The 19843-nt window shown below is 60.5% G+C and overlaps 2 protein-coding genes across 2 annotated transcripts in view; one reads left to right on the forward strand and one right to left on the reverse strand.

Annotated features, from left to right (window-relative positions):
* Window positions 1–264: 264 nt before the first annotated feature.
* PAFAH1B3 (platelet activating factor acetylhydrolase 1b catalytic subunit 3) lies at window positions 265–3211 on the reverse strand. The gene is made up of 6 exons (XM_038382765.2): window positions 3064–3211; window positions 2210–2304; window positions 1725–1814; window positions 1515–1631; window positions 819–941; window positions 265–741 (listed from the first exon to the last, which is right to left on the reverse strand). Exons 2-6 carry the CDS (start codon window positions 2288–2290, stop codon window positions 487–489), a joined length of 666 nt encoding a protein of 221 aa, XP_038238693.1. The 5' UTR covers window positions 2291–2304; window positions 3064–3211; the 3' UTR covers window positions 265–486.
* An 11928-nt stretch (window positions 3212–15139) lies between these two features.
* Window positions 15140–19843, forward strand: part of LOC119847706 (guanylate-binding protein 1-like) — a 60972-nt gene continuing 56268 nt past the window's right edge. Inside the window, exon 1 of the mRNA XM_043502160.1 lies at window positions 15140–15148. The gene's annotated coding sequence lies outside the window, so the exon portion shown is untranslated. The remainder of the gene's footprint in view (window positions 15149–19843) is intronic.

Here is a 19843-nt window from a genome sequence, read left to right on the forward strand (position 1 = left end):
TCCAGGGGCTGGTCTCCGCACTCCCCCATCCCACATTGTGGGTCTGCTTCTCCCCTAGGGCTCTGGTGAGGGCAACCCCCCCAGGCTGCTCCCCCAGCCCTGCATGTGGGACCTCTTGACCCCATGTTTCAGGTGGATGTCACTGACCCCCAGCGCCCCTCCCCCCTTCCTGCCTCTGTCCCCCCAGCCCCGCCCCAGCCCACGGGGCACAAACCTCCCCTGGCCCCGGGGGCCAGGCTGATAATCGGCTCCAGCCAGCAGATGGCAAATCTGTGTTTAATGTCCATGCGGTGCAAGGGTTCCTGGGCAGTTGCATGCCCTAGGGGGAAGGTTGTGGTGGTGCAGTAATGGGGGGGCTATGGCTGAGCACTGGGGGGGTGTGTGGGGGGAGGGACGGTGGCTCACAGCCCAGTACAGTGATGGTGGGGGTTTGGGGGTGCAGTGCCCCGCCCCAGTGGCAGCAGCAACTTGGGGCCTGGCGGCGGCTCAGGGCCCGGCCCGCTGGCACTCTGCCAGCAGGCGCAGCAGCTGCGGGCACAGGCGGGCGTAGCCGTGCCGGCTCAGGTGCAGGTAGTCGTACATGTCGTGGTGGCTGATGGTGCCGTCCGAGTGCACGAAGCCGGGGTCGGCATCCAGGAAGCAGGCGTTGGGCAGCCGCGGCAGCCGGGCCTCCAGCAGCTCGTTCACCTGCCGGTTCCTCTCCCGCAGCGGGTTGGGGCCCTGGCCCCGGGGCAGCAGGCCCTGGGGGGAGACGTGGCACGGTCAGGCCTGGGGGGAGGGGCCCCCTCCCCCCACCCCCTGCTGTGCCCTCTACTCACCAGCACCACCACGCGCGCCTGGGGCTGCTGCTGCTGCAGGAGGCGGACAATGGCCTCAATGCCGCCCACCACCTGCTCGGCCGTGTGCCCGTGGTTATTGGTGCCCACCCAGACGACCACGATCTGCAGGGAGCCCAGGAGTGAGGGGGGCCAGCGGCTGCCCCCAAGGGAGTGACTAGCCTCCTATTCCCAGGCCTCGTCCTGTCGGCCCCCGGCCCCCCGCCTCCCACGTCCCATTCACCTGCCCTCCGTCGGCCCCCCTGCCCCCTCACATCCCATTCACCTGCCAACTGCCCTCTGTCAGCCCCCCTGCCTCCCACATCCCATTCACCTGCCCTCGGTTGGCCCCCACGTCCCATTCACCTGCCAACTGCCCTCTGTCGGCCCCCCCGCCCCCCACGTCCCATTCACCTGCCAACTGCCCTCTGTTGGCCCCTCCGCCCCCCACGTCCCATTCACCTGCCACCAGCCCTCTGTCGGCCCCCCTGCTCCCCACGTCCCATTTACCTGCTCTCTGTCAGCCCCCCCACATCCCATTCACCTGCACTCTCAGCCCCTTGCCCCCCACATCCCATTCACCTGCCCCCTATCAGCCCCCACTGCCTCCCACGTCCCTTTCACCTGCTTCTTATCAGTGCCCTATTCCCCTCACACCTCATCAGTGACCCCCCCCCCCAGCACCCTGGTCCCCCGCACCTTGGGCCGGATGTGCTGCAGCTCGCCTTGCTGGAGCCGCCACAGCACGTGCTGCGTCCCGTCGCCCCCAATGCCGAAGTTGAGTGCGTGCAGCGGGGAGAAGAGCTCACGCCAGATCTAGGGGGACAGAGAGTCAGAGCTGGGGCCCTTAGGTCTCCGTATGGCCCCCACAGCCTGCCAGGGCAGTGCCAGGGCGAGTGTGGGGCTCACCTCGAACTGCTGGAGCAGCTGCACCAGGGCGTCCCCGATGAACACGACCTCGGGCTCCTTGTCCTTGCTGTCTGCGATGAAGCGATGGTGCTGGGGGGGCAGACAGGGTCAGGCAGGGCTGGGGACCAGCAGAGCCCCAGAGCCCATGTCAGGCAGAGACTCTCCCTTACAGGCTGACAGGCCCAGTGCTGGGATGTGGCATCTATGGGGTGGGGCGCAGGGGGTCAGCTGCATGGGGACCCCTCATCCACCACCCATGCAGCTCCTGTGGGGTTAGGCAGGGCCATGCGGTGCCCCCTATGGGGCAGGTGGGGGTGTTGTGCAGGGCCCCCCGTCGGGTGGGCAGGGGTGTCTATGCAGGGTCCCCATGGGGTGGGGCAGGGGTGTCTATGCAGCACCCTGTGGGGCAGGATGGGGATGTCCACGCAGCACCCCCCGTGGGGCAGGGCGGGGCGGTCTGTGCGGCGCCAACCCTCATCCCTCACCAGTGCCAGCCACCGCCCGTCCCCCTGCACGTCGGCCAGCGGCGTCGGGGTGCTGGCTGGGTTCTTGTCCCCGTCACTCATGGTCCTGGAAGCTCCTAGGAGGCAAAGCCAGCAGGTCAGAAGCAGCACCCCCCCCCCAGCTTTGATAATGGTTCTGTCCAGACCCATATGGGATAATGGTTGGGTCTCCACCCTCAAGTCCTACGCACGGTGGATAATACCATTCCCTGTGATGGGGGACGGAAGTTTTGGCCCTTCTCCCATGGTTGGGTCCATTCTACCCATGCCCGTGGATAATGGTTGAATCCTCTCAGCCCACCCACGGACTGTACCATTGTGAAGGTGGGGTAACAGGTAAGTTTCTCAGCTATCAAACCCCCTTACGTGGTATAATGGTTGGGTCCACCCCCCCAGACTCCCATGCAGACTGGGAGATACCATTCCTTTGTGAGGGGGACTGATCCTATTAACCTCCCTCCCCCCCGGTGTATATTGACTGATCCGTACTCCTCAGGTCCATGCAGGGCGGGGTGAAACTCAGTTTCCAGGATCAAGTACTGGGAAGAAGGCTGAGTCCTTCATAACAGCCCCCATGAAGACTAACGGTTTGGTCCGCCGCTGGGGGGGGCATTGCCCCAGGAAGGGGTTAATCCATCCCCCCATGGGGACAATGGCTTGGTCGGCCCCTCGAGCCCCCATGTAGAATGGGTCAGACCATTCGTGGAAGGGGAGGGAGGAGAGAAAGGGGGCTGGTTCCCCTACCCTCCCGTGGGTATAATGGTTAGATCCACACTGAGGCCCCCCCCCCGATGCATGCGGGTGGTACCATTCCCCTGGGCCGGGGGGAGGCTCACCTAAGAGGCTGGCGGGGGAGGGGAGCGAATAGTTCCGGAGCCGCCGCAGCCGCCCGCACGTTCGCTCTGCGCTGGGGAGCCGCGGGCGGCCTGGGCGGAACCATGTGGCGGGGAGGGCGGGAGGAAGTGCCGCGCGGACATGGTGTGAGGTAGTCCGGCCCCGCCCCGCCAGAGCCCGGCTGTTCCCAGCGCCCCCCTCCCCTGGCTCCGGCTCTTCCGTGTACCCTCCCCGCCAGAGCCCGGCTGTTCCCAGCGCCCCCCTCCCCTGGCTCCGGCTCTTCCCTGTACCCTCCCCGCCAGAGCCCGGCTGTTCCCAGCGCCCCCCTCCCCTGGCTCCGGCTCTTCCCTGTACCCTCCCCGCCAGAGCCCGGCTGTTCCCAGCGCCCCCCTCCCCTGATTGCAGCCTCTGTGTGACTGTGGCTGTTCTCATCACACCGCCTCCCCCCCCATCCAGCTGCATTAACTGCCCCCCTCTGGACTTCTGCTTTTCAGTCATTCTCCCCCATAGTTGGGCTGTTCCTTTTACCCCCTCCCCCTAAATCCAGGTGTTCTGTTCACTTTCTCCTCCCCCTCAGCTGGCTCCTGCTGCACCCCCATGGCACGATGCCGCCTCGCCCCCCGCACGGCTCCCCAGCCAGTTTCTGCAGTGACCCCCAGCCCTGCCCCACACTGTGCAGGGTCTGGCCTGCTCTCTCTCTGCGTGGGAGACCTAGACCCAGCGCAGCGCGAGGGAGGGGCTGGTCAATTTCTCATGGGCAGAGGGATCGGAGGCCCAGCTCAACCCCCCCCCAAATCTCCCCCACCTGTGGTCTGGGCAGGAGGGGAGATCGCCTTTGGCTCCCTGTCCCAAAGTGCTGTGGGGTGTCGTCATTAACCAGTGGTCCTGCCTGCCCCAGACATGGCTGCATCTCAGTGCGGGGCTAAGGATCCTGTAGAAACAGCTTCCCCCCCAAGCGTCGTACACATAGTAACCCCAGAGGAAGGGACGCTGGGCCTGGGCCCTCACTAGCTGGAAAGCTGCAGCAGACACGCAGGAATCTCCGGGAGAGGAGCAGCGGCAGGGACGGATCTACCCTCCTCTCCAGTTTCTCATGTTTGGTGATGCCAATGCAGTCCAATGGCACGGCAGGCACTGCTCCCTGTCTGCCATGGAAGTAACGGACCTCCCCGGACTGGTGTGTCGACTGCAACAAACCATTGTCACTTCAGCCTGTTAAAATTCAAAGCACTTTTTAGAGCCGGGGCTGCAGTTCAGGGAAACTAGTAGCGCGAGGACCAGACGGCCAGGCGAGCTCAAGGGGCTTAGGGCAGAGGCATTTACAGGCTCCCAGATCATATTGAATCAAGCACCAGGCCAAGACAGGAAATACTGGGGTGGGAGGGAAGAGGGTCCCTCAACTCCCTGGGCCTCTTTTGAAACCCTTCACCTGAGGTCCTCATCGCAAGCTGGTCCCTGGGCAGCCCCATGCCCCTGGTGTCCCTGCGTCCCAAGGGCTGCAAATCTCTCTCATTCTCGCAGTGGCTGTAAAACTGGGGGCGCGTCCTGCCTCTGTCTTGCAGAGGGCAGGCCAGGTTAAAGACACCTCGTTTATTTGAAGCTTGCCCAGCTGATGTTACTGTTGTAAGCTCATGGGGCAGCAGGCAGCAATGCAAAACCTGGGTCTCCCTGATCCCTGCTGCACCAAGGAAACCTCCAAACCCCAGCAGCGGGTGCTGGCGATGAGTCTCAACCTGCGGAGATCTCGCTCTGGCCAGCACGGGCTGCCCTGCCAAACAGGAGGAGACCGCTAAGCGTCTCGCCCGCCCTCCTACTGTGCCCTCACCCGAGCAAGGAGTGCCCTGCATGGATCCCTGTTGGAGCTAGAGTCGGGCCTGTCAAAAACATCCATGCAAAGTATAAAGTCGCTCCGTTGTCTCCATTCTGCCCCCCGAGGAGCCAGCTCCTATGGCCCTGCTGCTTGTGGTCCCCAAGCCCTGCCCTGCCCCACTGGACCCTAGGTCTAGCTTGGCATGGCAGGGAGATCTTGCCCTAGCTCCCTGCCCACGGGGCAGGAGCTCACTCCTGCCCCTAGTGGCAGCAGGCTGGCTTGAGTGGCTGCACACCCTCTGCCCTGGGGGTCAGCCTGGCATAGGACTCTTGCTTGGGACGCTCATGCTGCAGGGTCGGCCCTGCTCAGGGGTCAGGCTCCCCCCAAGGGTCAGCCCTGCATAGGACGGGTCACACTCCCCTCTGTGGGTCTGTCATGTTCTCCCCATGCAGGTCAGCCTTGCGCAGGGGGGTCACAGTGCCTCCAGGGTGGGTAGTCATATTTGGGGGTCATGCTGCCCCATGGGGTGTGTGGGGCTTGCTCAGGGGGGCCACAGTGCCCCCGGTGTGGGTCAGTCGGACTTGGGGGTCATGCTGCACCATGGGGTGCATGGGGCTTGCTCGGGTGGGGGCACAGAACCCCCAGGGTGGCTCAGTCGTGCTTGGGGGTCATGCTGCACCATGGGGTGGGTTGGCCATGCCCAGTCACGCTTTCCCATAGGGCATGTGGGGGTTGCGCGGGGGGGGTTGACAGTGCCCCATAGGGTGGGTGGGGGTCGCTCGGGGGGGGTCACAGTGCCCCATGGGGTGGGTGGGGGTCGTTTGGTGGGGGATGACAGTGCCCCATAGGGTTGTTGGGGGTCGCTCGGGGGGGTGACTACCCCACGGGGCGGGTGGGGGTTGTTAGTGGGGGGTCACAGTGCCCCAAGGGGTGGGGGGGGGTACCTCGGGGGGGTCACGGTGCCCCATGGAGTGGGTGGAGGTTGCTCGGGGAAGGTCAAAGTGCCCCATGGGGCGGGTAGGGTTTGCTCAGGTCGGAGGTGACAGTGCCCCATGGGGCGGGTGGGGGTTGCTCAAGGGGGTGACTGTGCCCCATGGGGTGTGTGGGGGTTGCTCGGGGGGGGTGACAGTGCCCCATGAAGCAGGTGGGGTTGCTCGGGGGGGGTGACAGTGCCCCTCGGGGTGGGTGGGGTTTGCTCGGGGGGGTCACAGTGCCCCATGGGGCGGGTGGGGGTGGCTCGGGGGGGTCACAGTGCCCCACGGGGCGGGTGAGGGTTGCTGGAGGGGTGACAGTGTCCCACGGGGCGGGTGGGGGTTGCTGAGGGGGGTCACAGTGCCCTATGGGACGGGTGGGGGTTGCTGGGGGGGTCACAGTGCCCCATGGGGCTGGTAGGGTTTGCTCAGGTGTGGGGTGACAGTGCCCCATGGGGCGGGTGGGGGTTGCTCGGGGGGGTGACTGTGCCCCATGGGGCGGGTGGGGGTTGCTCGGCGGGGATGACTGTGCCCCATGGGGCGGGTGGGGGTTGCTCGGGGGGGTGACAGTGTCCCATGGGGTGGATGGAGGTTGCTGGGGGGGTCACAGTGCCCCAGTGGGCAGGTGGGGGTTGCTGGGGGGGTCACAGTGCCCTATGGGGCGGGTGGGGGTTGCTGAGGGGGGATCACAGTGTCCCACGGGGCGGGTGGGGGTTGCTGGGGGGGTCACAGTGCCCCAAGGGGCGGGTGGGGGTTGCTAAACGGGGGTCACAGTGCCCCATGGGGCGGGTGGGGGTTGCTGGGGGGGTCACAGTGTCCCATGGGGCGGGTGGGGGTTGCTGAGGAGGGGTCACAGTGCCCTATGGGGAGGGTGGGGGTTGCTGAGGGGGGTCACAGTGCCCCATGGGGCGGGTGAGGGTTGCTAGGGGGGTCACAGTGCCCCATGGGGCTGGTGGGGTTTGCTCAGGTGGGGGGTGACAGTGCCCCATGGGGCGGGTGGAGGTTGCTCGGGGGGAGTGACCTTGCCCCATGGGGCGGGTGGGGGTTGCTCGGGGGGGGGTGACAGTGCCCCATGGGGCGGGTGGAGGTTGCTCGGGGGGAGTGACCTTGCCCCATGGGGCGGGTGGGGGTTGCTCGGGGGGGGTGTCTGTGCCCCATGGGGCGGGTGGGGGTTGCTCGGGTGGGGTGACAGTGTCCCATGGGGCGGGTGGGGGTTGCTGGGAGGGGTCACAGTGCCCCGGGGGCAGTGGGGGTTGCTGAGGGGGGGTCACAGTGCCCCATGGGGTGGGTGGGGGTTGCTAGGGGGGTCACAGTGCCCCATGGGGCGGGTGGGGTTTGCTCAGGTGGGGGGTGACTGTGCCCCATGGGGTGGGTGGGGGTTGCTCGGGTGGGGTGACAGTGTCCCATGGGGCGGGTGGGGGTTGCTGGGGGGGTCACAGTGCCCCGGGGGCAGTGGGGGTGGCTGAGGGGGGGTCACAGTGTCCCATGGGGCGGGTGGGGGTTGCTCGGGGGGTGACAGTGCCCCAGGGGGTGGGTGGGGGTTGCTGGGGGGGTCACAGTGCCCCATGGGGCGGGTGGGGGTTGCTGGGGGGATCACAGTGCCCCATGGGGCGGGTGGGGGTTGCTGGGGGGGGTCACAGTGTCCCATGGGGCGGGTGGGGGCTGCTGGCGTGGGTCACAGTGCCCCAGGGGGCAGGTGGGGTTGCTGGGGGGGTCACAGTGCCCCAAGGGGCGGGTGGGGGTTGCTAAACGGGGGTCACAGTGCCCCATGGGGCGGGTGGGGGTTGCTGGGGGGGTCACAGTGTCCCATGGGGCGGGTGGGCGTTGCTGAGGGGGGGGTCACAGTGCCCTATGGGGAGGGTGGGGGTTGCTGAGGGGGGGTCACAGTGCCCCATGGGGCGGGTGGGGTTTGCTCAGGTGGGGGGTGACTGTGCCCCATGGGGCGGGTGGGTGTTGCTGGGGGGGGTCACAGTGCCCCGGGGACAGTGGGGGTGGCTGAGGGGGGGTCACAGTGTCCCATGGGGCGGGTGGGGGTTGCTCGGGGGGTGACAGTGCCCCATGGGGCGGGTGGGGGTTGCTGGGCGAGTCACAGTGCCCCATGGGGCGGGTGGGGGTTGCTGAGGGGGGGTCACAGTGCCCCATGGGGCGGGTGGGTGTTGCTGGGGGGGGTCACAGTGCCCCGGGGGCAGTGGGGGTGGCTGAGGGGGGGTCACAGTGTCCCATGGGGCGGGTGGGGGTTGCTCGGGGGGTGACAGTGCCCCATGGGGCGGGTGGGGGTTGCTGGGCGAGTCACAGTGCCCCATGGGGCGGGTGGGGGTTGCTGAGGGGGGGTCACAGTGCCCCATGGGGCGGGTGGGTGTTGCTGGGGGGGGTCACAGTGCCCCGGGGGCAGTGGGGGTGGCTGAGGGGGGGTCACAGTGTCCCATGGGGCGGGTGGGGGTTGCTCGGGGGGTGACAGTGCCCCATGGGGCGGGTGGGGGTTGCTGGGCGAGTCACAGTGCCCCATGGGGCGGGTGGGGGTTGCTGAGGGGGGGTCACAGTGCCCCATGGGGCAGGTGGGGGTTGCTGGGGGGGTCACAGTGCCCCATGGGGCTGGTAGGGTTTGCTCAGGTGGGGGGTGACAGTGCCCCATGGGGCGGGTGGGGGTTGCTCGGGGGGGTGACTGTGCCCCATGGGGAGGGTGCGGGTTGCTCGGGGGGGGTCACAGTGCCCCAGGGGGCGGGTGGGGGTTGCTGGGGGGGTCACAGCGCCCCAGGGGGCGGGTGGGGGTTGCTGGGGGGGTCACACTCTGCCCTGTCTAGAACAGTCTAATCTGGATCCAACCTGTCCAGCCCACGCCCTTCCCTAAAGGCTCGCGCCAGCAACTGGCCAGCCAATCCGGGTGTGGCTGCCAAAGCAGCGTGACCAATCACCGCGTGGCAGGGGGGCGGGGACAGCGAGCCTGGAGTGGCCGTTTTCCCTTCAGTAGGGGAGGGGGAGGGAGCAGCGCGAGGCACCGTTAGCCGTTCATACATTGCACGTGGCAGCCGCCTCTGCACATAGCCGCGGCCCCGGGGCGCACGTGGCGCCTGGCCGCTTCTAGAATCTTCCAACGGGCCCCGCTGTGGGGGCGGGGCAGACAATGCCCCCCCAGCCACTGCTGCCCCCCATATCACTTGGCACATAGACTCCCCAGTGTAACCCCTCCCTCACGGAGACCTGCCCCCCAGTGTATCCCTAGCATGTCTCCTGCTCCCCCTTGCACAGATGACCCCCCTGATTGCCTCCCAGTGTAACCCCCGCCCGCATATCCCAGCCTCCCAGCAGAGACGGCACCCGCTCGCCCATCTCTGACTGCGCCCCAGTGTAACCCCCCAGCACAGAGATATGCCCCCTGACTGACCCCCAGTGTAACCCTAGCACATATCCTGCTTCCCCCTTGCACAGAGACATCCCCCCAACCACCCCTGACTGCCCCCCAGTGTAACCCTCCACATACCCTGCTCCCCGCAGCACAGAGACATTTCCCCTGTGTAACCACCCCTCATGTACCCCACTCCCCCTGCACAGAGAGATCTGCCCTCACAACCCTCGCTGCCCCCCATACCTAATGTCCCCCCGGGCTGTTCCGTCTTCATATAAAGCAGGCTGCAAATGCACATCTGCAGTCACAATGCCTCTCACTGCCCCTCAAATCACTGTGGGGCATGGAGAGGCCAAGTCACCCCACGGGCCGGCAGCACTCCTTGCTTCCTAAGCGTAAATGACTGTTAATAGGTACAGGAGCCCTCTGCAAGAAAGCACCTGGGATTAAGGCTGGCACCCAGTATCCCCCACTCCCGGCAGCATGACGCCTCCCAGCGCCACGCTGCGGTAGTGGGGTCGGTGATGGGGGTGCACCTCTCACTGCCCAGCTGTCCCTTGGCAGTTAGCGATCAAATCCAGCTTAACTGCTGATGTCACGGCCAGGCAGCTGTGGTTGGGCTTCGGTCAGACAACACCCAGAGAGGAACCCAAACCCCGCCCGCCCCAGTGATGTCGAAATAGCCAACCCTGCCCTATCCTGATACAGATAAGAGCCTAATGCGATTTTCAAAAGCACATATGTGTTTAAAAAACTGGCCTAATCCCTCCATCCGTGGACAATAACGCTCCTGACTAGTGATGTTTCAAACTGTTTCACAATGTTTTATTGGCAACAAACAACGGGACCCGCTCATGGTGTGAATTTCACGTCCGCTCATTCCCAAAAGAATAAACCCCACAAATTCCCTGGCAACTTGGACATGCCAGAAGGGGGATAAATACTTCAGTGCAGCTCAAAAGTGGCTTTTAAATAAACACGCCAGTCTTTAAAACCATACATTTCAATCCCTGTTAATTTTAGGAGGAACTCAAACTACTCAATACAATATTGTTAAAAACCCATGCCCCTAACGACATTAAAAACACACTGCTTTAACATTCCTGTGGCAAACACAGCTGTGTGCCGTGTCTTCACTCGGGCCAAGGTTTGTTCTTGACTCACGTTAGCTAGCACATGGTAATGAACACAAGGTGACATCCTAGGCAAGACAAGACAGACCCTAGGCTCCCCCATCTTCATACCTCAACCCACTACAGTGGGAAAACTCCAAGCTGCAGTGCCTTGTCTTCACTGGGATTTTACCTTGCGCTAGCTACCTTGAGTTAAGGGCACACTTCTCTTCCTAGTGAAGATGCACATGGAGTGTCCCCGCACACCCCATACTGCAGTCCGTATGTTCCAGCATGTTGCTGACCTGGCTTTTTACATTTCTACAAGGAAAGCAGGACAGGACAGTTTAAAAACCAACAAATGGCCCTTAGCCCAAACTCCTTAAAAACAAACACCAGCGGGGAGGTAGGGTGAAATTCCCTCCCGCTCCCCATGATTGTCCATCTTGGTCCCCGTGGCCTTCCTCCCAGTGCCGTTCTCCTAAAGGCAGGGCCTGCTGCATCTCCAGTCCCCAAGGAGCTGGGGAAGGAGATGGAGCTCAGCTGGCTGATGCTCAGTGTGGCGGATGGAGAGGCGCTGGGCTGGAGGAGCAGGTGAGGCTGGGCAAGGCTCCCTGGATGGAGAAGCTGCATGTTTGCTTGGGGACGAGGAAGCCAGTCCCTGCTGTGGCGGGATCTAAACAAAACACATGAGTCAGCATTACGTTCCAGGACCCGATCCCTGCACTCCCTCCCCCTTCCACTGTTCAAATCCCAGGTTGGCCAAGCAGGCCAAGCTCTCCCCCAGGACAGGCCGGTGACTCTCCTTTGGCGCTGCCCAGGGATGAGGTATGTCTCGTGGCTGTTGGGATTTCAGTGGCTGCACCTCCCCGCACAGGAGGCAAGCTGACTGAGCAAGCCACAGAGAGTCCTCCTGACTTGGGGCATGAATATGGCCACTCACTGTCTGGCACGTGGGCAGGTCTGTTTTCTACCAGAGGACTGAGGGTATGTCTAGACTGTGCACTAAGCTCGGGCTCTGATTCAGGTTTGAACCCAAGCCCCCTTTCCGTCCACACACCAGTCTGATTTGGGTCAGTGAGCGCTCAGGACCCAGGTCCTTGGACCCTGCTGGGGGGTGTATCAGAGCCTGAATCCGGCTGTGACTCAGGTCATTTTGCAGTATGGGCAGCTCAAGCCGCAGACCCCCTCAGAAGGCCTGTGTACCGTAGTATGGACGCATTAGCATGGCTGTGAGGAAACCCAAGTCCAGCAACCGTAAACTCAGATGTACTGTGCAGGGTGGTGGCTAGAAATGGCTTGGAAACACCAATTGCACTAGCCGGGGTCCCACTGACTCAGATTTACAGTGCAGGGTGGTTGCTAGAGCATGACTTCGAACCACCGAGTCCACTAGCCGGGGTCCCACTGACCCAGGGGTGACACTCCGCACCGCATATTCATCACAGTGGTAGGAGTATGATTATGACATAATTATGCTGCATCTTGGACAAAATATGTCCTGTGAGGTGTCTATGGAAAAGTGATGGTTTGCTGAATGTGATTATCCTATTTATATAAATGTATCATTTTTATATCTGGAGTTATGAATATTGACTATGCAGGTGCTTGCACCTGGGTAACTAGGCAGCACACCGTGAATGGCCTATGCAAGTTGAATGGCCCATCAACAAAGACAAGGGCCATGGAAAACGCCTATCCTAACCTGGGGAGGTTTCAGTCAGCCCATGGATAATGGCTGCCATGACTCAGCGAAGTACACAAGGCCATGTGACTAGATCACATGATACTGAACTCCATTTTGGTACCTGTATTTTTCCACAAACTGGGCTGGGACTTGGCTTGGAACAGAGAGGTTCCCACCATATGGAAGGAGCTATAAAAGGGGGACGTGACATGACCAATGGGCCTCACTCCCCACCCAAGAGAATGCCTGGAAACACCTGAGGATAGGGTTGCCAACTTTCTAGTTGCAGAAAACCGAGCACCCTAGCCCTGCCCCTTCCCTGAGGCCCCGCCCCTGCCCTGCCCCTTCCCCTAGATCCCTCCCCCTACTCACTACATTCCCCCTCCCTCAGTGGCTCACTCTCCCCCACCCTCACTCACTTTCACTGGGCTGAAGCAGGGGGTTGGGGTTGGGGGGGTGAGGGCTCTGGCTGGGGGTGCTGGCAATGGGGTGGGGCTGGGGATGAGGGGTTTGGGGTGCAGGAGGGCTTCCAGGCTCGGGAGTGGGGCCAAGAGATTTGGAATGCAGGAGGGGAGCTGTGGGTTGAGACAGGGGGTTGGAGTTCCGGAAGGGGTGAGGGCTCAGGTGGGGCTGGGGATGAGGGGTTCAGGGTGTGGGAGGGAGCTCTTGGCTGGGGCAGAGGGTTGGAGTGCCGGGGGGTGTGGGCTCTGGGATGGGGCCAGGGATGAGGGGTTTGGGGTGCAGGAGGGGGCTTCGGGTTGGAGGGGGTCAGGGCTGGGGTAGGGGGTTGAGGCTTGGGGTTGGGGTGTGGGCTTACCTTGGGTGGCTCCCAGTCAGCAGTGCAGCGGGGGGGCTAAGGCAGGCTGCCTGCCTGTCCTGGCATCGCACTGCGTGCCCTGGAAGCAGCCAGCAGGTCCAGGTCCTAGGCAGGAGTGCTAGGAGGCTCCATGCACCACTCTCGCCTGCAGGCACTCACCCCCCAGCTGGTGCTCAGGATGGGGGCAGCGTGCGGATCTCTGTGCCCCCCCCGCCTAGGGGCTGGACTGCTGGCCGATGCCAGGGCACAGTGCAGTGCCAGCCAAGACAGGTAGGGACTAGCCTGCGATAGCATCGCAGCACTGCCAACCGGACTTTTAACAACCCGGTCAGTGGTGCTGACCGGAGCCGCCAGGGTCCCTTTTCAACCAGGTGTTCCAGTCGAAAACCCGACACCTGGTCACCCTGCCTGAGGACAAAGACTGAACTGGGGGAAGTGCTGGTCCCAGGCAGGAAAGAAGGAAGCCTGCCTGTGTAGAAAACCTTGGTGGACTTTTATACTATCTAACACAGTGAGATGCTGCTTAATTCAAATCCTATTTAGTATATTAGGCTTATATTGTGTTTTTTTTTATTTGCTAGGTAATCGACTTTGATCTGTTTGCTATCACTTATAATCACTTAAAATCTATCTTTCTAAAGTTAATAAATCTGTTTTATATTTTACCTAAAATACTGTGGTTCAAGTGAAGTGCTTGGGGTAAAATAGCTCAGAAACAAGAGTTGGTGCACATCCACTTTCCTTTGTAGAAGTAGCGGACTAGGTAATAAATTCACACTGGTCAGGCTTTTGACCAGGGCAGGACGGTACAGCTCCAGGATCTAGGCTGGGGAGCTAGGGGTATTTTAGCTGGAGCCTCTCTATTGTTGGTTCATGCAGTGGCTGGCCCAAGCATTGATGAACACAGCTGGGTGTGGCCCCTGCCTGTGGATGTTTGTGTGAGGGTAAGCTTGGAGGGCTTTGCTGCTTGTCACAATGGCACAGCATGAGAGGGAACCCAGACTGGTAAAACAGAGGGCTCAGCAATCCCCCAGTTCCAGGTTGCACCCTGGGGTGGGGAGGAGTCACACTGAGTTTACAGTGCAGTTTGGTCTCTAGAGCATGACTTGGAAACACCAAGTCCACTAGCCGGGATCCCACAGACCTGGGTTTACGAGGCAGTGTGGACATACCCTGAGTGGTTCATGGAAATGGGATACAGGCACCTGTTTCAACCCAGTCCCAGAGGATGAGGCTGGCTGGTTCAAGGGGGGCAGGAAATGGGATATGCAGCTTGTCCCTTCCAGGGGATGCTGGGTCTAATCAGACTCCAGTCTAGGGTTGCCAACTTTCTAATTGCACAAAACTGAACAACCTAGCCCCGGTCCTTCCCCAAAGCCACTCCCCTTGTCCCCCCTTCCTCAAGGCCCTGTCCCCCACTCACTACATTCCCCCTCCCTTGGTGGCTCGCTCTCCCCCACTCTCACTCACTTTCACTGGGCTGGGGAAGGGGTTGGGGTGTGAGAGGGAGTGAGGGCTCCATCTGGAAGTACAGGCTCTGAGGTGAGACCGGGGATGAAGGATTTGGGGTGCAGGAGAGGGCTCCAGGCTGGGGATAGGGAAGAGGGGTTCAGGGTGTGGGAGGGGGCTCAGGGCTGGGGCAGGGGGTTGGGGCTCAGGGTAGGGGCACTGGCTTACCTCTGGCAGATCCTGGTCAGCGGCAAAGGGGGGGTAAGGCAGGCTTCCTGCCTGTCCTGATTCGGCGCTGTGCCCCAGAAGCGGCCAGCAGGTCCGACTCCTAGGCAGAGGTATGGCAAGTGGCTCTTCACGTTACTCTCACCCGCAGGCACCACCTCCGCAGCTCCTATTGGCCGCGGTTCCTGGCCAATGGTAATGCGGAGCCGGTACTCAGGATGGGGGCAGTGGTTGGAGCCCTGTGGGCCCGTTGCCTAGGAGCCAGACCTGCTGGCTGCTTCCAGGGTGCAGCACGGAGTCAGGACTGGTAGGGACTAGCCTGCCTTAGCTCCGCAGCACCACTGACAGGACTTTTAACGGCCCAGTCAGTGGTGCTGACTGGAGCTGCCAGAGTAACCAGGTGTTCTGGGGGACTGGCTAGCTCAGGGGGGTGGGCAAAGGGACATGGAGCTTTTTCCCTCTAGGGGGCACCAGTTTCAGTGTTGTTCTTGTAGGCTCAGGAGTGAACGCTGTTCTGATCTTACAGCCGTTCAGTGGCCTGAGTGGGAGCTGAGTGTGCTGGGTCTCTGTTCCTGAGCAGGCCGGACCCCTGGTGGGAAGGGTCAGCAATTTGACACGTGCCCTCAGTTTTGGGAGCAGCCGAGCGGCTTGCACTGTACCTGCCAGGCCCCAGGTCCCAGGTGCCCTGCTTCTGCTGCTCTCCTCTGCCACCTGCTCCTTGCTTCCACTGCCGCTCCCCTGGCTTGCAGGGCCCTGCTGTGTCTTGTACCTTGGGGCAAGCACAGTGTCTGGAAGGGGCTGGTGGGTAACAAGGTATGGGCTGGGAGTCAGTAAGGACAGCCTGGGGAGCGTGTGCACTTCCACCATGACAGGGGGGATTTGTGTGGGCAGAGGGGAGATGGGCATTTCTGCGGGAGGGGCGCACAAGGGCAGGGGGCGAAGCCTACTGAGAGCAGAGGCAGCTCGAGCTGGATCCGGGGCGGATGCAGCTGTCTCTGGAATCCCACTGGGATCTGCAGCCTGTGCCATGCAGAGGGTCTGTGGACTGGAGCCCAGGGAGTCAGAAGGGGCGGCATCATGGTTGGGAATCCCCTGGGGGCTGGAACTAGGTTTGAAGACCTGGATGTTGGAAACCATCAGGGTTGTGGCTGCCTGGGGCCTCCAGGGTGGCGCTGTCGAGACCAGGCGGAAGTTCTTGCATGGCTGAGGAAGAGTGCTGCAGCGCAGTAAAGGGGGGATCACACGTCCTGAGCCCTGCTGCCCACCACCGCCAGCCAGCTCAGCTGGCAAAGCCTTGTCCCCATGGGCCTTCAGGGCCTGCTGCTCGGTGGGATCAGATGCTCCCATGTTACCGGGGTTCCCAGGGGGAGGGGTGAAAGCAGGAAAGGCCAGCAAGTGGGGTGCAGTGCCAGTGAGGGGCAGGAATGGCATGGCAGCAGAGGGGGCCAGCTGGGGGGAATTTCTCAGGACCATCAAGGCCTCAGCAGCCTCCTTCTGCAGCTTCTCTTCGGAGACAGGAGAGAAGACAAGCCCCCTGCTGCACCTGAGTGGAAGATGAGCCGAGGAGAAAGGAGGCTGAAAGAGAGGGAAGAGACAATTCCCACATCAGGGGAGGGACAGACACTCGGATCCAGCTGAAATCAGGACAGAACCACAGGCTGAGGACAGGACATACGCACCCCAGCCCAATATTATCCACCCCCATTACACAGTTGCTGAGGGTGGAGCTGGCTGGCTGGGATACAGGGCCCTGGTTCCAATCCAGCCCCAGGTCGGCGCTGACTGAAAGATGCCCAGTTGCCTCTCTCTGTTCCGATCACTCTGTGCCTGGGCAGGAGAACCACAACACATTCCAGTGCAGTGGACTCACGCTCCTCAGGGACCGGCTGAGGCCCTGGGAAGCCATGGACACATATCGGAAAGGAAGAAGAGAGCCAGCCAAGTCCGGAACGGATGCCTGAGCTTTACAACTGTCCCCTGAGACCTGGAGTAGTGTGGGACCATGTGTCAGCATCAGGGGGGACACAAAAGGGGGTCTCTTGGTTGCCATATCTCAGCCCTCTGAGGAGGACAGATCTCAGAGCTACGCACCTGGGCTCCTGACAGTGTTGACTCCAGGTGGCTGCTCAAATCCATGTTCCCATCCAAGGGACTCAGCGCCAGGCGGCTGGAACAGACAAGAGACAGTGCATCAGAAAACACTGTGCTTGGCAGCTTGTCTCCCACTCTAAGTCTGCTGAACCAAAAGCCACTGGCTGGGGAGAGTCATTTCAGTGTCTGTTTATGGCCCGTCTCCCATGCCAGGTCTCTGGTAGGCTGGCGCCCAGCACTGCTTGTCCTTGGGATATAACCCACCTCCTATCCCTGGCTTTCCCATGACATTTACAAATAAACTGTCATGGTGGGAGACACCAGTCAGCTCTGGCTGGGAAGCACATATGCAGAATCTTACAGGTTATTTTTTTCTTAATGTGTGAGCAAGTTTTCAGCCTTTGGAGAAATGCTGTGGGGTTAGTTTTGTCTGTGCAGATGTCAGTGACAAGCTCGGTTCCAGGAGTGGGTGCACACAGGGCAAATAAAAGACATTACCCATAGAGAGTACCCAAACTCCTTGTCACTGATTTCTCCTCCACGAGGAAGGTGATCTGCAAAGCTCCAGGGTTTTGCTCCTGCTAGGCCGAGGGATAATGCTGATATTGGCAATGAGACACCAGTACTGAAAGAAGGGGCAACAGCACTCTACGGAAATCTTTCCAGCTAGATCCTCATTAGCCTCTGGCCCTTCAAGAGGAGATGGTTCCAGGTATGTGTGACACCCTTAGCTCACCTCCCCAGGTGGAGAAAATTAGCGAAGTTACATGATGATAGGCAGGTCATGTGGCTAGATCAGGCCTCTGGTAGAAGCCTATGGAGAAAGAGAAGGGAGGCTCTAGAGGAGTGGTTTTCAAACTTTTTTTCTGGTGACCCAGTTGAAGAAAATTGTTGATGCCCCATGACCCAGCGGAGTTGCTCCTGACCAATGGGAGTGCGGAGCTGGTGCTTGGGGCGAGGATAGCGCGCAGAGCCCCGTGGCCCCCCGCCTAGGAGCCAGACCTGCTACTGGCTGCTTCCAGGGTGCAGCATGGTAGGTAGGGACTAGCCTGCCTTAGCCGGGCAGCACCACTGTTGGGACTTTTAATGGCCCGGTCAGCAGTGCTGACAGAGCTGCCGCGACCCAGTGCCTTCCATTCCGTGACCCAGTACTGGGTCGCAACCTGCAGTTTGAAAACTGTTGCTCTAGAAAGCCTTGGGATGGGAACCCAGGGGAGAGAAGACAGACCCTCAGGAAGGAGTGCTGTGCCCAGCTTGAGACTGGACGGAGAAGACTTTTAGGGTTTGTCTACACCGGCAAGTTTTGTCACCAAAAACTGCCTTTTGGCGACAATATAGCGATAGCGTATACACTGCAAAGGGACTTTTGTAGAAAAAAACACCCAGTTTTGGCAACAAAAAACTTCCACCCCGCGAGAGACTTTTGTCTTTTCCCCTCCCTTTATTGACGACAAACAGCAAGTGTAGATACCACACCTTTTTTTTCGATTTTATTGGCCTCTGGAAAGTGTCCCACAATTCCCATGTTGCCGTTCTGGTCAGAAGTTTGAACTCTGCTCCCCCTTGCAAGCCCCGGGAATTTTAAATCTCATTTCCTGCTTGCTGGCTTCTCAGGTGAGCATGGCTGGCTATCGCACCTAATGCGCTCCCACATGGACCACCACAGAGCTGTTGGATCTGATCAGTATAGGGGGTGAGGAGTCTGTTCAGTCGCAACTGCGAGTGACCCATAGGAATCAGGACACATATGGGCACATTTCACAAGGCTCGTGCGAAAAGGGCTGTGATTGGGACATGCAGCAGTGCAGAGCGAAGATAAAGGAGCTGAGGCAGGCATACCATAAGGCCAAACCATCACTCCGGTGGTGCACCTAAGAACGGCCGCTTCTATAAGGAACTGAATGCTATCCTCGGTGGTGACCCCACCTCCATCGTGGATTGTCCCGTGGATACTTTGGAGGCAGCAGAAAGAGGGGGTAATCCGGAGACTGAAATTCTGGATGAAGAAATGGAGCTAGAAGAGGATGTGGAGCTTCCAGTGGGGTTGCCTGGTGGAGCAGGCAGCCAGGAACTTTTCTCCACTCCAGAAGCACTCAGCAGGGAGCAGGAAGCAGATGAGATGCCGGGTAAGTTGCTGTGGCTTGTGTAGGGAATCGAAAAGTGGGAGGCAGGTAGCGTTTTATGTGAGCGGAACATTGCCCTGTGTAGCTAATCTGCATTGCCAAGCAGGGTGTTGATGGACATCAAGAGCTGCAGGGAATCCTCCAGAGGGAGGCTCTGGAAAGTTTCCAAGAGGTACTTGTTAATCCTCTGCCGCAGATTCCAAGGGATTGCAGCCTTGTTCGTTCCCCCATTGTAGGAAACTGTACCATGCCATTTAGCAATCACTGGTGCTGGGACCAAAGCAACACATAGCTGAGCTGCCTATAGAGTGGGTTGAAAGCTGCAGCCATTCAGCAGCTGTGCCCTGGTTTCTCCGGTCACCCGCAGCAGCGAAATGTCAGCCAGCAGGTTGGCCGCCTGTGAAAAAGTGTCGGATAATTTTAGAATGAGTTCCCTGCAAAGCTGCCCTGCATGCTGTGACGGTTTTGTCCGTATGCACAACCGCCTTCCCCCCACTCTCGACACTCACCATGATTGGGGTGCTCGCAGACCTGTGTGCCTGCCTAGAGTCAGTGAGAAAGTGATAGCTACTAGTTGCAAAAGGCCCTTGTTACTGAAATGTTTCATTCGTTTGCTGGAATGTAACAGTCCCTCTTCTGTGAATTGTCCACAGCAGCCAAGACCTTGAGGAACACACCACATACCCCGGTTGACTGACTTTGGCAGATAAGGAAGAAGCTGAGACGCAGCAAAGACGACATGTTCAGGGACGTGCTGCAGCGCGATAAGAGGCAGACGAGGGACAGAAGAAAGAATGCACTAGGCAAGCGACACAGCAGATGATACAAGTGATGGAGGATCAGACAGAGATTCTCAAGTCTTTGATCCAGCTGCAGACTGAGCAGATCCGTGGTCGACCTCCACGGCAGCACGTGCACATGCACAAGTCTTTGCCAACCCCACCCCACTCTATCCCCACACATTCCTTTTCACTCCACAGCACTCCTGGGTTTCCCCATCATTCCACCTCCTCTCACAGCTTGGACAATGATAGATGGAGCTACATACAGTTGTGAGGTTTTACCCTTTTTAACAATAAATAAAGGCTAAGATATTTAATGGTACAGCATTTTTATTCTTTGTTCTACAAAAATGTATAACAATCAACTCAGTC

This window comes from Dermochelys coriacea, chromosome 24, assembly GCF_009764565.3.
Source record: "Dermochelys coriacea isolate rDerCor1 chromosome 24, rDerCor1.pri.v4, whole genome shotgun sequence".
In the NCBI taxonomy this organism is placed as follows: Eukaryota; Metazoa; Chordata; order Testudines; family Dermochelyidae; genus Dermochelys; species Dermochelys coriacea.

Coding starts and splice junctions, on each gene's coding strand:
- PAFAH1B3 (XM_038382765.2), bottom strand. CDS start 2,290: ATGAGTGACGGGGACAAGAACCCAGCCAGCACCCCGACGCCGCTGGCC. Junction 1,815..2,209: donor ACGGGCGGTGGCTGGCACTG/GTGAGGGATGAG, acceptor CTGCCCCCCCAG/CACCATCGCTTCATCGCAGA. Junction 742..818: donor AGGCGCGCGTGGTGGTGCTG/GTGAGTAGAGGG, acceptor GTCTCCCCCCAG/GGCCTGCTGCCCCGGGGCCA.